This window comes from Plasmodium gallinaceum, assembly GCF_900005855.1.
Source record: "Plasmodium gallinaceum strain 8A genome assembly, contig: PGAL8A_v1_152, whole genome shotgun sequence".
NCBI classification, from domain to species: domain Eukaryota; phylum Apicomplexa; class Aconoidasida; order Haemosporida; family Plasmodiidae; genus Plasmodium; species Plasmodium gallinaceum.
The window spans coordinates 389,562-403,646 of NW_021628316.1; the positions used below are offsets into that span (position 1 = coordinate 389,562).

Consider the following 14,085-nt stretch of genomic DNA (forward strand, 5'->3'; position numbering starts at 1 on the left):
TATTATTTTTTTTTATTTTTTTTTTTTTTTTTTTTTTTTTTTTTTTTTTTTTTTTTTTTTTTTGTCCTTGCTTTAAATTTATATATAAAATATTTATATATTCTTATTTTTGTTATTTTCGCAATTATATTTTCATTAACATTATTAAACTGTTTTATTTGTTTTATGTAATTAGTTATTATTATATCTATTTTATTTATAAATTTTTTTTTTTTTTTTTTTTTTTAAACATGCATATTATACTTTTTGTGAGATAAGGATTAAAAAACTTTATATCACTTTTTTTTTTTTTATAATACATAATTTTAAGTAAAAATTAAAAAGAGTTTTTAATAGATAATTTAATCATAAAGAGTATTAAATTTTGTAATTTTAATTACATAAAATGATATAAAATTTATTTATTAAAATTATATTTGTTTTTATAATTTTAATTTTTTAAATAAATACATTTAAATATATATATATAAAAAAAAAAAAAAAAAAAAAAAAAAAAAAAAAAAAANNNNAAAATTTATTTATTAAAATTATATTTGTTTTTATAATTTTAATTTTTTAAATAAATACATTTAAATATATATATATAAAAAAAAAAAAAAAAAAAAAAAAAAAAAGAAGAATATAGAAGAAATATGATAGGTAGTGATAATAATAGCGAATATGCATTAGAAATATGTAAAATATGTAAAGAAAATGCAAATGCAAATGCTGTGACATTAGATAAAAATGTTACAAGTTCTTGTACTTGTCAAAATAATATAAAAAGCTTTTTAGAAAAAAAAAAGCCTAATTACAAAAATTTATTTCATCAGAATAATTTATCATATAAATCTTTTAGTGAGAAAAATTTTAATCAAGAAAAATTAAAAATATATTTTAAGAAAGTTAAACAAGATAAAAAATTCTCAGATAATGAATTTATGGATAAATCAAAAAAGCGTATAATTAATAAAAATGGGAAAAAAGGAAAAGAGAGTATTAATTTCAAAAAAAAAGAAAATGAAGACAAAAAAAAATTAGAAGAAAAAGAAAAAAATAAAGATATAAAAAGGGAGGAAGAAAAAGAAAAAAATAAAGATATAAAAAAGGAGGAAGAAAAAGAAAAAAATAAAGATATAAAAAAGGAGGAAGAAGAGAAAAATGAAGAAAAAAAAAATCAAGTAGAAGAAATAGAAGAAATAGAAGAAATAGAAGAAATTAATAATTTTGAAAAAAATAAACAACTGAATATAAATGAAATGGACGAAAATAACCAAATAGAAGAGAAAAGGGAATATGATAATGAAAAAATTAAAAATAAATTTAATGTTTTCCATATAGGGATAAACAAAATTGAGGCAATTAAAGCTTTATATAGAGATTGCAAAAATAATTTCAATAAAAGTTTTAAAGAAAAAATAAATAAATTAAATTCATTAATGTATTTCTGTAATGATAATAACTTTGAAAATAATATTTCTGTTGATTATATTAATGATATTGATAAAATAAATTCAATAAAAAAAGAGAGATTGTCAAGATTATTTTTATATATTGAAGATATAAATAAATTAAAACAAGCATTTAAAGTTAAACAGCATAATAACATGGAATTGGAAGATAATGAAAATACAGAATATTTTTATGATGCAAATGAAGATATTGAAGATTTTTTTATTTTTGATGATTCATTTTCATGCATAAATAATGACGTTGATAGTATTTTTACAGAAAATGAAAATGCAACATTTTTAAAAGAAAATAAAAGTAATGATCATTATTTAGAAGAAGGAAAAGATAAATCAGATGAAGAAAATAATATGTTAAATATATTTACAAGGTTTTCTTTAAAAAATTATTATTGCTTTGACATTAATAAAAACTTATGTTCTATATATGCTTTCACTCCTATGATAATTAAAAAATTTGCTGAAAAAATTAACTCTTATAATATATATAGAAGTGATAAAGTAATAAATAATAATGAAGAAAACAATATAAATTTCACATTAGATTGTAAAAATAATGATAAAATTAATTATTATTCCCATTATACACTTGATGATGGTCATAACTTAGATACGTATATTCAATTTCATTGTGATAAATGGCAAGAAAATATGTATGATATTGTTGAAGTTAATAGTCTTGAATTTGATTTTAATTGCTTAAAATGTAATATTATGTAAACTTATGGATAGCATAAATAAAAGGAAGGGATATGCAAAAGCGTATTTTTTTACACATATACATTTTTAATTAATGTAAAAAAAAAAAAAAAAAAAAAAAAAATTTTGGTTATATATAATTAAAGAATAAAATTAATTTCTTAACTAACTCAGGTTTTAATATAAATTAAATAAAAAAAAAAAATTCACTATTTATATTTTATTATTTTATTTAATTGTCTTTAAAAAAAAAAAAAATTAAGCATTTATATTTTTTTTTTTTTATTTTTTTTTTTATTTTTTTTTTTTTTTAGTACATCATTTTTAGAACTATTTAAATATGTAATTTCAATTTTAAGTAAAAATAATTATATTTGTTAATATAAATTTTTATAATCTTAACTTGAATCAAAATTTTTAATTGTAAATAATAGAATTTTTGTTTTATAATTTTTTAAAATAATACATATTTTTATGATATAGTAATAAAAATCATGATGATTAATAGTAGAGCTAACAAAAACACAAATAATGCTAATAATAATAATGTACATATTAAAGCATTAATAACTACAATTAAATGTGTAAAATAGGATTAAAATACATTATCTGAAATAATATTTGGTTAAGTATAAAAATATATGTAAGGTAAACGAATAATTAACATAATAAATATATTGAATAAAAGCAAATTTAATAAGAAAATCATGGAAAAAAAAAAAAAAAATAATATAAATATTTATAAAAATTATACCATCATAAAACCATAATAGGATATATACTAGTAAAAAAAGAAAAAAAAGTTCATATGTTTAGGATTTTTTTTTTTTTTTTTTTTTTTTTTTTTGTATTTTTAAAAATTTAGTTATTTTTTTTTGAATATTTTTCTGCAATTTCTCTTCCGTGAGGATCATCATATGTTAATGTTTTTAAATAATGTACGATATCAACTCTATCTTGAAAATTTGAAATCCCTTTAAAGTTCATACCGATATTTGATTCAACAAATTGCTTTGGATTTTTCATGTATTTGAGTAAATTAACATCATTCCATATAATTCCCGAAGAATACATATCAGGAGAAACTTGAAATGGAGAATTTCCCATACTCATTCCGGCAGTCCTGTTATATACATTAAATAAGGAGGGACCCCAACTTGTAAATCCAGAATTCGTTTGACTATTATCTGGAGCTACAGAATGACATTGTTTACAATGTTTTTTAAATAGTTTTTCCCCTTTTACTTTATCACCTTCAGGTAATACAAAATTGTCTGATAATTCATCTTCAAGAATATCATTCTTTTTATTATTATTAAATTTCATTATTTAAACCCTTTTCCAAACGCTTTGTATATTTATGTATTTTATTTTTTACGTTAACTTTCTCTAACTATACTATTTTTTAAACATAAAATTTATTTCTTTATTACTTTTTATTTTTATCCTTATATTATTTTTTGTATATAACATATCCTACATTTTTCGTGTTACGTATTTTTTTTCTTTTTTTGCACTTTTTTTTTTTTTTAATATATTTTCTCGTTACTTTATTTTATTTCTTGTCAACAGTAAAACAAAAATAAAATAATTAAATTTATTTTTATATAAATACGATTTTTGTCATAAATGTAAAAATTTTATTTTTGTATTATTATAATATTTAAGATAAATAAAAAAAAAAAAAAATGTCGAAGAAGAGATAACAAAAATAGAAAAAGTTTATGTCATAGTTAATTTAAGGTAACTTATTGATCACTTTTTTTTTTTTAAGGAGAAGAATTATAATCTTTTTAAAATTAGAAACTTTAAAATGAAATTTTTTGCATACATTATTATTGTTGTTAATTTATTAAAAAATTTTCTACGAATTAAATATATATTTTTTAAAAAAAAAATAGCTTCAAAAGAAAACTTTTTTAAAAGAGAAATTTTTTATAACACATTATGAAGCTAATTTCATAATTATATTTATAAAGATGATTAAATTATGGATCTAAATAAGGAAAAAATTTTGAAAAAGAATAGGAAATTCTGTGTTTTTTCTTTTCTATATAATACTTTATTATATAACAAAAATATAAAAATATAAAAATTAAAAATATATAAATGCCTTTTTATCTTTAGCATAAAAATATTTTCAATTTTGCATAAAAAAAGAAAATATTATTTTTTTACTTAAAAAAGAACATTATTAAACAAAATAAGGTAAAATGGCATAAAATAATATTAAAATATGTAAATATATTATTCATCTATATATTAAAAATAAAATTAAATATTACAATAGAAAATATAAAAAATTTATTAAAAAAGTAGATATGTTATTCGGAAATGTTTAAAATTTAGAGAAATTTTATATTTAAGTATTTTTTTTAAAATAAGGTGTAGTATAGTAAGAAAACCATAAAATAGATGAAAAAAACATACATTTAAAATGAAATATAAATGCACTTTTATTATATAACAGAAATAAACACTAGAAAACTTAATGAATTTAAATTTTATTTTATTAAATCTAACAATAATTAAATAAAATTGTAGAACTGCATAATTTAAATGTATTTTTTTTTTAATATATGTAATATATATCGTTTGTTAGTATAGGTTTAACATAAATGTTTTTCAAAAAAATTCATTGTAAAATACATTCTTTTACATAATTATATTAAAGATTTAACATTGATTTTGCATTTTTTTAAAAGCAATAAAAAAATTAGTGTTATTATATAGAAATCAACTAAATATAGTCTAGTTAATTTCAACAAAATCTTTATTACAAAGAGAATTGCAACACTTTTAATTATATAATAAACTTCTAAAAATCATGGTAAAAATTTCCTAATATTCTATTAATTCTAACATTTCGATTTAAAATGGATTTAAATAACATCATGTATATATAAAGTACTACTACAAAGGAAAAAATGCTTTCTCTTAATACTAAACCTAAATTTTTTTTATTTTTTTTTATATATCACAGTGTTAACATTAGCTTAAAAAAAATAACATATTTTTATAAAATATATCTTATAATTTATTTTTTTTAATAGCAACAATAAAAATAGAATTTCGATGTACGTGTAGAACATGTATATTTTTAGTTAAATATGTATGTTTATGAAATTGTGAAATATACTAAAAAAAAAAAGATCATGTATTAAAAATTTTAATCAATTAATTTATTTCTACTTTAGTTTTACCTACGAGTATTTTTAAAAAAAAATAAAATTATTTAAAGCATGCATTTAAAAGAAAAAATGTTATAAATTTAACTTCAAAAAAAAAAAAAAAAAAAATATACCAAAATAATAAAAACTAAAGTAAAAAAAAAAAAATTAATGATGTTATATAAATACGTACATTATTTTTAATAGGAATTTAACTATTTAGAACAATATATGAGCAAATTTTAAACCATATATTTCATTTAGTATTTAATTAATATTTAAATTCATTTAAAAAATATTTTTCGTTTAAAAATTTTTAAAGTCGAATTTTTAAAGGAAAAAACTATATGATATGGCATTTTTTAAATGTATTAATGAATTAACATTATATACATATATGATTTTTTAAATGAAATTTATTTTTTTTAATTAAATATTTTTTAAAACATTTTAACATTTCTTTTTAAAAAGTTTATTTTATTTTATATTAAAAATATTTTTTTTTAAATAAAAAATAAAGGAAAAAAATTTCGTTGCATGCTCAAACTTTGAGTTTTAAAAAAAAATTATACACAAAAAATATATATGCTACGTATAACGTAAAAATTTAAAAAAAAAAAGTGATATTTAAATTTGTATGCATACATGTAATTAAATTATCACTGTGCTTTAATATTTTTTTACAAAATGAATTTAAAAAAAGTATTAAACTATAATTTTTTTTTTATATCAGTTTTATTTTTAGCAAATTCTCTTAATTATCATAAAAATACTTGCATGATAAATAATATTTTTCGAATTAATTCATGCGGTGTAATTAGTCGCTTGCTAAAATCTAATTCAATTAAAAATAATATAAATCAAAAAATAAATTTTTCTTCCCTAATTTATGATTTAGAAATTTTCAAAATTGCAAACTTGGATTTATTTCAAAAGGACATTTTTAATAGCATTAACAAAAAAAAAAAACCTCAATCATATATAATACAGAAAAGATTAATGAGTGAAAAAGGGGAGAATAATAGTTCACCAGATAAGGACAGAAAAAGAGGTGGTCCAATAGGTTCAGGTGGAAATACTTCCCAAGAAAAAAAATTAAAGTTATCTTCTGAAAGCTTAGACCCATCTGCATTTGATGATATAACAACAAGAGAAGATGACAGCGGAAATAATGAATCAGGTGACAATAAAGTAGTTCCAAAAATTAACTACAGAACTGATTACAAGCCAAGTGGTTTTAAAATAAATAACAGCACGTTACATATAGAAATTTATGATGATCATACTACAGTAAAATCTACCTTAGATATAGAATTAAGTGAGCACTATGATGGAGAAGATTTAGTTTTAGATGGTGTTGATTTAGAAATAAAAGAAATAGCTATAAATGAAACTAAATTATCTGAAGGAGAACATTATAGATATGATAATGAGTATTTAACTATTTTTTCTAGCAATTTACCAGAAGGTAAATTTAAATTTTCTTCTCAAGTAACTATACATCCTGAATCTAACTTTGCCTTAACTGGTTTATACAAATCTAAAAATCTAATTGTTTCTCAATGTGAAGCAACAGGATTTCGTCGTATAACATTTTTTATTGATAGACCAGATATTATGTCAAAGTATGATGTAACATTAACTGCAGATAAAAAAAAATATCCAGTATTGTTAAGTAATGGAGATAAAGTAAGTGAATTTGATGTTAATGAAGGAAGACATGGAGCAAGATTTGTTGATCCTTATTTAAAACCTTGCTATTTATTTGCAGTAGTAGCAGGAGATTTGAAGCATTTAAGTGATACATATGTTACGAAATTTTCTAAAAGGAACGTTGAATTATATGTATTTAGTGAAGAAAAATATGTATCTAAATTAAAATGGGCTTTAGAGTGTTTAAAAAAGGCTATGGAATTTGATGAAAACTATTTCGGTTTAGAATATGATTTAACCAGATTGAACCTAGTTGCAGTTTCTGATTTTAATGTAGGTGCAATGGAAAATAAAGGATTAAATATATTTAATGCAAATTCATTATTAGCATCCAAAAAAAAATCAATAGATTTTTCATTTGAAAGAATATTAACAGTTGTAGGTCATGAATATTTTCATAATTACACTGGAAATAGAGTTACATTGAGAGATTGGTTTCAATTAACTTTAAAAGAAGGATTAACTGTTCATAGAGAAAATCTTTTTTCTGAACACACAACTAAAACAGCCACATTTCGTTTAGATCATGTAGATTTATTAAGAAGTGTTCAATTTTTGGAAGATTCATCACCAATGTCACATCCAATAAGACCTGAATCTTATGTAAGTATGGAAAATTTTTATACAACAACAGTATATGATAAAGGTAGTGAAGTTATGAGAATGTATATGACTATTCTGGGTGAAGAATACTATAAAAAAGGTATGACTATTTACATAAAAAAAAATGATGGAAAAACAGCAACATGTGAAGATTTTAATGATGCAATGAATGAAGCATATAAATTAAAGAAAGGTGATAATAATGCGAACTTAGATCAATTTTTATTATGGTTTTCACAAAGTGGAACTCCACATGTCACTGCTACTTATTCATATGATGAAAATAAAAAAGAATTTACTATTCATGTAAGTCAATTTACAAAAGAAGATAATAATCAAAAAGAGAAAAAAGCCTTATTTATTCCAATAAAAGTTGGTCTTGTCAATCCAAAAAATGGAGAAGAAATGATTGAAGAAACTACCCTTGAATTTACAAAAGAAAGAGATGTTTTTGTTTTTAAAAATATCGAAGAAAAACCAATTCCATCTTTGTTCAGAGGATTTAGTGCCCCAGTTTATATTAAAGATAATTTAACAGATGAAGAACGCATTTTGTTATTTAAATATGATAAGGATTCATTTGTTAGATTTAATATTTGTACAGATATATATATGAAACAAATTTTAACAAATTATAAGGAACTTTTACAAGCTAAAAATGAAGATATAGATGAACCTGAATTAACACCTGTCAATAAAGATTTTATTAATGCTATTAGGTATTTAATGAATGATTCAAATGCTGATCCAGGTTTTAAATCATACATCATAACTCTACCTCGTGATAGATATATTATCAATTTTATAGATAATTTAGACACAGATGTATTATATGATACTAAAATGTTTATCTATAAGCAGATTGGAAATGAATTAAATGATGATTACTTTAAAATTTTCAAGGAGTTAAAATCTGAAGCTGATGATATGACTCATTTTGATGATGAATCTTATGTTGACTTTGATCAAATAAATATGAGAAAATTAAGAAACACTTTATTATCATTATTAAGTAGAGCAAAATATCCAAACATTTTAGAATACATCATGGAACAATCTAATTCACCTTATCCTACAAATTGGCTTACGAGTTTAGCTGTTTCTGCATATTATAAAACATATTACGATCTTTATGAAAAAACTTATATTCTTTCTAAAGATGATGAATTACTTTTACAAGAGTGGTTAAAGACTGTATCAAGATCTGATAGAGAAGATATATATGATATTATTAAAAAACTTGAAACGGATGTTTTAAAAGATAGTAAAAATCCAAATGAAATTAGAGCAGTATATATTCCATTTACGAACAATTTAAAATACTTTAACGATATTTCAGGAAAGGGTTACAAATTGATAGCGGATGTAATAATAAAAGTTGATTCATTCAATCCTCAAGTAGCAACTCAATTATGTGATCCATTTAAATTGTGGAATAAACTAGACTTGAAAAGACAAAAATTAATGCTTGATGAAATAAATAGAATTCTTAAAAAAGATAATATATCTAATAATTTAAAAGAGTATTTATTAAGATTGACAAATAAATTATAAAATATCATGTATATATAATTACATTAAAAAAGTAATTTTCTCTATTCATTTAATTTTAAAAAAGAAAAAATTGTATATTAATTTTAAATCTATATATATATATATACTTGTAAAATTTAAGAAATTCAAAAAAATAACTTTATGTAGAATATAAAGGTTTTTTTTCAATTGTTGTAATTTTCTTATAAATTCTTATATGTACTTATACATGCAATTTAACTTATATATTAGGAATAATACATTACTCTAAATGTTTTTTAATTCCATGATATAATTATTTTATATATTGCATGTTAAACTAAGAACCATTTTGTATATGTTTTTTTATTATCTAATATGAAAAGTATAAACATATAAAGAAAAAACATATTTTTATTATTAATGTTTATTCAGAAATATTATTTTTATATTTTGATATGAAATAATAATGATGAATAAAATAATTAATTGTATTTCTTTTCAAATTGTATACTTTTCAAAAACTCATTAATAATAAAAATAAAAAACTCTTAAAATAATAAAAATTAATCAATATAATTATATATATTTATTTTTACTTTATATTGATATTAATTTTAGTTATCTTTATTATTGCTTATTTTTGTTTAAATTAAAAAAAAAAAAAAAAACTATTTAAATTAATATGAAAATTATATATTTACACATGTTAAAAGGACTTATTAGTCATACTAAAAATAATAATGTTTATTTTTGATGCGGTTCTATATTAGAACTTTTTTAAAATAACGAAACAAAAAATTAATATATACTTTTATATTAAAAATTATATTAAATATTCCTTAGCATTTCAAAAATTAATTATTTTTCAACCTTTTTTTAAAATATAATAAAATTTGCTTCCTTATGGAAAATGTAAAATATATAAGGGATGATTTTTTATATATAGAACTAATAAATAGAAAAAAAAAAATTATTTATCTTTCTCTTTAATGCGCATTTTTAGAACTTTAGCCTTTCTATAACTTCTTTTCCTTTTTTATTTTTATTATTGTAACTATAAAAAGAGTACAAAATTGTTTTAGGAGATTTTATATTATTATTAATATTTGAACTTATCGATTTTTAATTTTTATGCAATTTTCAACTTGTTACTGGAATTAAGCATATGCACACAAAAAAAAAGTATAAAAAAAAAATACACATAAATACATGTATTGGGATATTTTTTATTTATTAAAAAAACAAGAAATAAATGAATTCATTAAAAAAAATTTATTATAAATTCTATAAGAATCATTTTATTTAAATGAAGTGATAATAAGAAAGAAAAAAAAAAAAAAAAAAAAAAAAAATTTTTTTTTAATTAAAAAATCATGAATTCAGCAAGAAAGAAAAAAGTATGAAAAATAAGAAAAAATTATAAAAACTATTTATATATATATATATATATATAATTGCAAATGTACATATGATTTAACTAAAGGACGTATATATAGATATAAATATTTTTGATAAAATTAAGTATAAAAAAGAAAATATAATAAAAATATTATAATAATAAAAAGGTTATTTGGGAAAAATATAAATTAAAATGGAAATATTTTAAAAAAGAAAAAAAAAAAAAAAAAAAAAAAAAAAAAAAAAAAAAAAAGCCTAATAAGATATTAATTTAAAAACTTGTATTAAAGTATGATACTTTTTAGATTAACCTAAAAAAGATAAAAATTAAAAAACAATAAAAAATAAAAAGATTAATTTTTTTTTTTTTTTTTAATTGAAACTGGTAATATGTTTGATATGAAGTAATACAAAAAAAAAAAAAAAAAAAAAAGAAAAAAAGAAAATTATACTTTATATTAATATATAGTAAGAATAATTTTGTTTTTAATAAGAATTTGATAAATTACATTGATTTATTTATTTCTTTATTACATAATTATAAATTAAGTAATATGAATATTTTTGGTTATATATATATATATTTTTGTACTTAATTTTGGCATTTTCATAAATACTAGCTTATTATTTTTATTTTTTTTTATTAAATCCTTTTAAGTTTTTTTTTCTTGGAAAATGACAAAACCTTCTGTTGAAAATGAAGAGCCTGGAATAATTTATAAAGTAGCAGGATCTTTAGTTATTGCTGAACGTATGAGTGGAACAAGAATGTATGAATTAGCTAAAGTTGGTTGGAATAAATTAGTTGGAGAAATTATTAGATTAGAAGGGAATTATGCCTATATACAAGTTTATGAAGACACTTCTGGTTTATCTGTTGGAGATCCTGTTACAAAAACAGGTAATGCTTTATCGGTAGAATTAGGTCCTGGAATTCTAGATAATATTTATGATGGAATTCAGAGGCCTTTAGAAAGAATTGCTAATATATGTGGCGATGTTTATATATATAAAGGAATTGATTTGACATCTTTAGATCATGATAAGGAGTGGCAATTTTATTGCAATAAAAAGCTAAAACTAAATGATATAGTAACAGGTGGTGATATATTTGGGTATGTTGATGAAAATAAATTATTTAAAGAACATAAAATTATGGCTCCTCCTAATGCCAAAGGACGTGTTACTTATATTGCCCCTGATGGAACTTATACTTTAAAAGACAAAATATTTGAATTAGAATATCAAGGAAAAAAATATACTTATGGCCTATCTCATTTGTGGCCTGTTAGAGATCCAAGACCTGTTTTAGAAAAAATAACAGGTGATACTTTATTATTAACAGGTCAGAGAGTTTTAGATTCTTTATTTCCAACAGTACAAGGTGGTACATGTGCTATTCCAGGTGCTTTTGGATGTGGAAAAACGTGTGTATCTCAAGCTTTATCAAAATATTCAAATAGTGAAGTTATTATATATGTAGGATGTGGAGAAAGAGGAAATGAAATGGCAGAAATTTTGTCAGAATTTCCAGAATTAACAACAAAAGTAGATAATGAAGAAGTTGGAATTATGCAAAGAACTTGTTTGGTAGCTAATACATCAAATATGCCAGTTGCTGCAAGAGAAGCTAGCATTTATACTGGAATTACTTTATGTGAATATTTCCGTGATATGGGTTATAATGCCACTATGATGGCCGATAGTACTAGTAGATGGGCAGAAGCCTTAAGAGAAATTTCGGGAAGACTAGCTGAAATGCCTGCTGATAGCGGATATCCTGCATATTTGGGTGCAAGATTAGCTTCTTTTTATGAACGCGCAGGAAAGGTGAAATGTATTGGTTCTCCATCTCGTATCGGTTCTATTACCATTGTTGGTGCAGTTTCTCCACCAGGAGGAGATTTTTCAGATCCAGTAACCACAGCTACTATGTCTATTGTACAAGCTTTTTGGGGATTGGATAAAAAACTTGCACAGAGAAAACATTTTCCATCTGTTAATTGGTCCACTTCTTTTTCAAAATATATTAGACAATTAGAACAATACTTTGATAATTTTGATCAAGATTTTTTGTCCTTAAGACAAAAAATAAGTGATATATTGCAACAAGAAAGTGATTTGAATGATATTGTTCAATTAGTTGGAAAAGATTCTTTATCAGAAGATCAAAAAGTAGTAATGGAAGTTGCAAAAATTATAAGAGAAGATTTTCTTCAGCAAAATGCATTCAGTGATTATGATTACATGTGTCCTTTGCAAAAAACTGTAGGTATGATGAGAATTATTTGTCATTTTTATGCACAATGTTTGAGAACTTTACAAGAATATGACTCAAGAGACAGAAAAATTGGATGGGGATCTATATATAATACTTTAAGACCTACTATAAATAAAATTACTCACATGAAATTTGAATCTCCAAAAAATTCAGATGAATACTTTAAAAAGTATTTTAAGGCATTAGAAGAAGAAATAACTGTTGGATTACGAAACTTAGTCGAAAAATAAGAAAAAATATTAACACATTTTATTATATTTTTAGTAATATATAACTTAATTTAAAATTTTTTTTTTTTTTTTTTTTTCTTTTATCATAATGTTAATATTTTATACTAATTCAAATTTAAATAAAAAAAATAGAAAAATATATGTTTTTATTCCCTTATTTTGCATAGATATTCTAAAATGCATATATATTATACATATGTGTATGACATGATTCCCTAAAAGATATTATTTCATGACCATTTTATTTTATATTTTATAGTTTTTTTAATGAGGTATTTTTAATATTTTTTTTAATTTTTTTATATTTGTTAATTATAAATAAAAAAGCACAAATATATATATATATATATATATATATATATATATATATATATATATATATAATATTATCCTATCATTAAATTTAATTTCATACATTTATTATATATATGAAATTTTAGATATATATCCTCTTAATTTTTTTTTCTTAATTTTTTTTTAGTTTATTAAAGGAATATAATAATATATATATAAAATATAATGATTTGCCTATATCTAAATTTTTATATTAATTTATTGCTACCATTATTATATTTAAAGGTTTATTATTACTTATTATTTTTTTTTTTTTTTAATCTATAATATATTTCTATTTTAAAGAAAAAAATTTAGAAAACAAGTAAACTAAAAACTGATATAGAATACAAAAAAAGCTTATAATATGGTAATAATAATACAAAAAAATAAGATATAGCAAAGCAAAATAATAAATAACAAATAAAAGATAAATGATAGAATTTACAAATAAATTAACGGAAATAAAGAAATAAATAGATTAGCAAAAGTAAAATATTGAATTACTCAAAATTATTCCATAAAGAAAAAGAAAAAAAATAGTGCTAATATATCTTAAATAAATAATCTAAAAGTAAAAAAAAAAAAAATATAGAATGTCTATTAATTCATTAAAAATAGATTATATATTACATTATTTTTAATATTCCAATAATTTCATTTTTATACTTAAGCAAAAAAAAAAAAAAAAAAAA

The 14,085-nt window shown here is 19.7% G+C and overlaps 4 protein-coding genes across 4 annotated transcripts; 3 read left to right on the forward strand and 1 right to left on the reverse strand.

Annotated features, from left to right (window-relative positions):
* Positions 1-632: 632 nt before the first annotated feature.
* Positions 633-2,168, forward strand: PGAL8A_00507800 (conserved Plasmodium protein, unknown function; the record flags this gene model as incomplete). Its single annotated transcript, XM_028673900.1, has 1 exon — positions 633-2,168. The coding sequence occupies one exon, from the start codon at positions 633-635 to the stop codon at positions 2,166-2,168; it is 1,536 nt and encodes a 511-aa protein (XP_028530306.1).
* An 840-nt stretch (positions 2,169-3,008) lies between these two features.
* Positions 3,009-3,473, reverse strand: PGAL8A_00507900 (cytochrome c2 precursor, putative; the record flags this gene model as incomplete). Its single annotated transcript, XM_028673901.1, has 1 exon — positions 3,009-3,473. One exon carries the CDS (start codon positions 3,471-3,473, stop codon positions 3,009-3,011), a length of 465 nt encoding a protein of 154 aa, XP_028530307.1.
* A 2,531-nt stretch (positions 3,474-6,004) lies between these two features.
* Positions 6,005-9,187, forward strand: PGAL8A_00508000 (M1-family alanyl aminopeptidase, putative; the record flags this gene model as incomplete). The annotated part of the gene is made up of 1 exon (XM_028673902.1): positions 6,005-9,187. The coding sequence occupies one exon, from the start codon at positions 6,005-6,007 to the stop codon at positions 9,185-9,187; it is 3,183 nt and encodes a 1,060-aa protein (XP_028530308.1).
* Positions 9,188-11,221: 2,034 nt separating this feature from the next.
* On the forward strand, positions 11,222-13,057 carry PGAL8A_00508100 (vacuolar ATP synthase subunit a, putative; the record flags this gene model as incomplete). The annotated part of the gene is made up of 1 exon (XM_028673903.1): positions 11,222-13,057. The coding sequence occupies one exon, from the start codon at positions 11,222-11,224 to the stop codon at positions 13,055-13,057; it is 1,836 nt and encodes a 611-aa protein (XP_028530309.1).
* Positions 13,058-14,085: the final 1,028 nt, after the last annotated feature.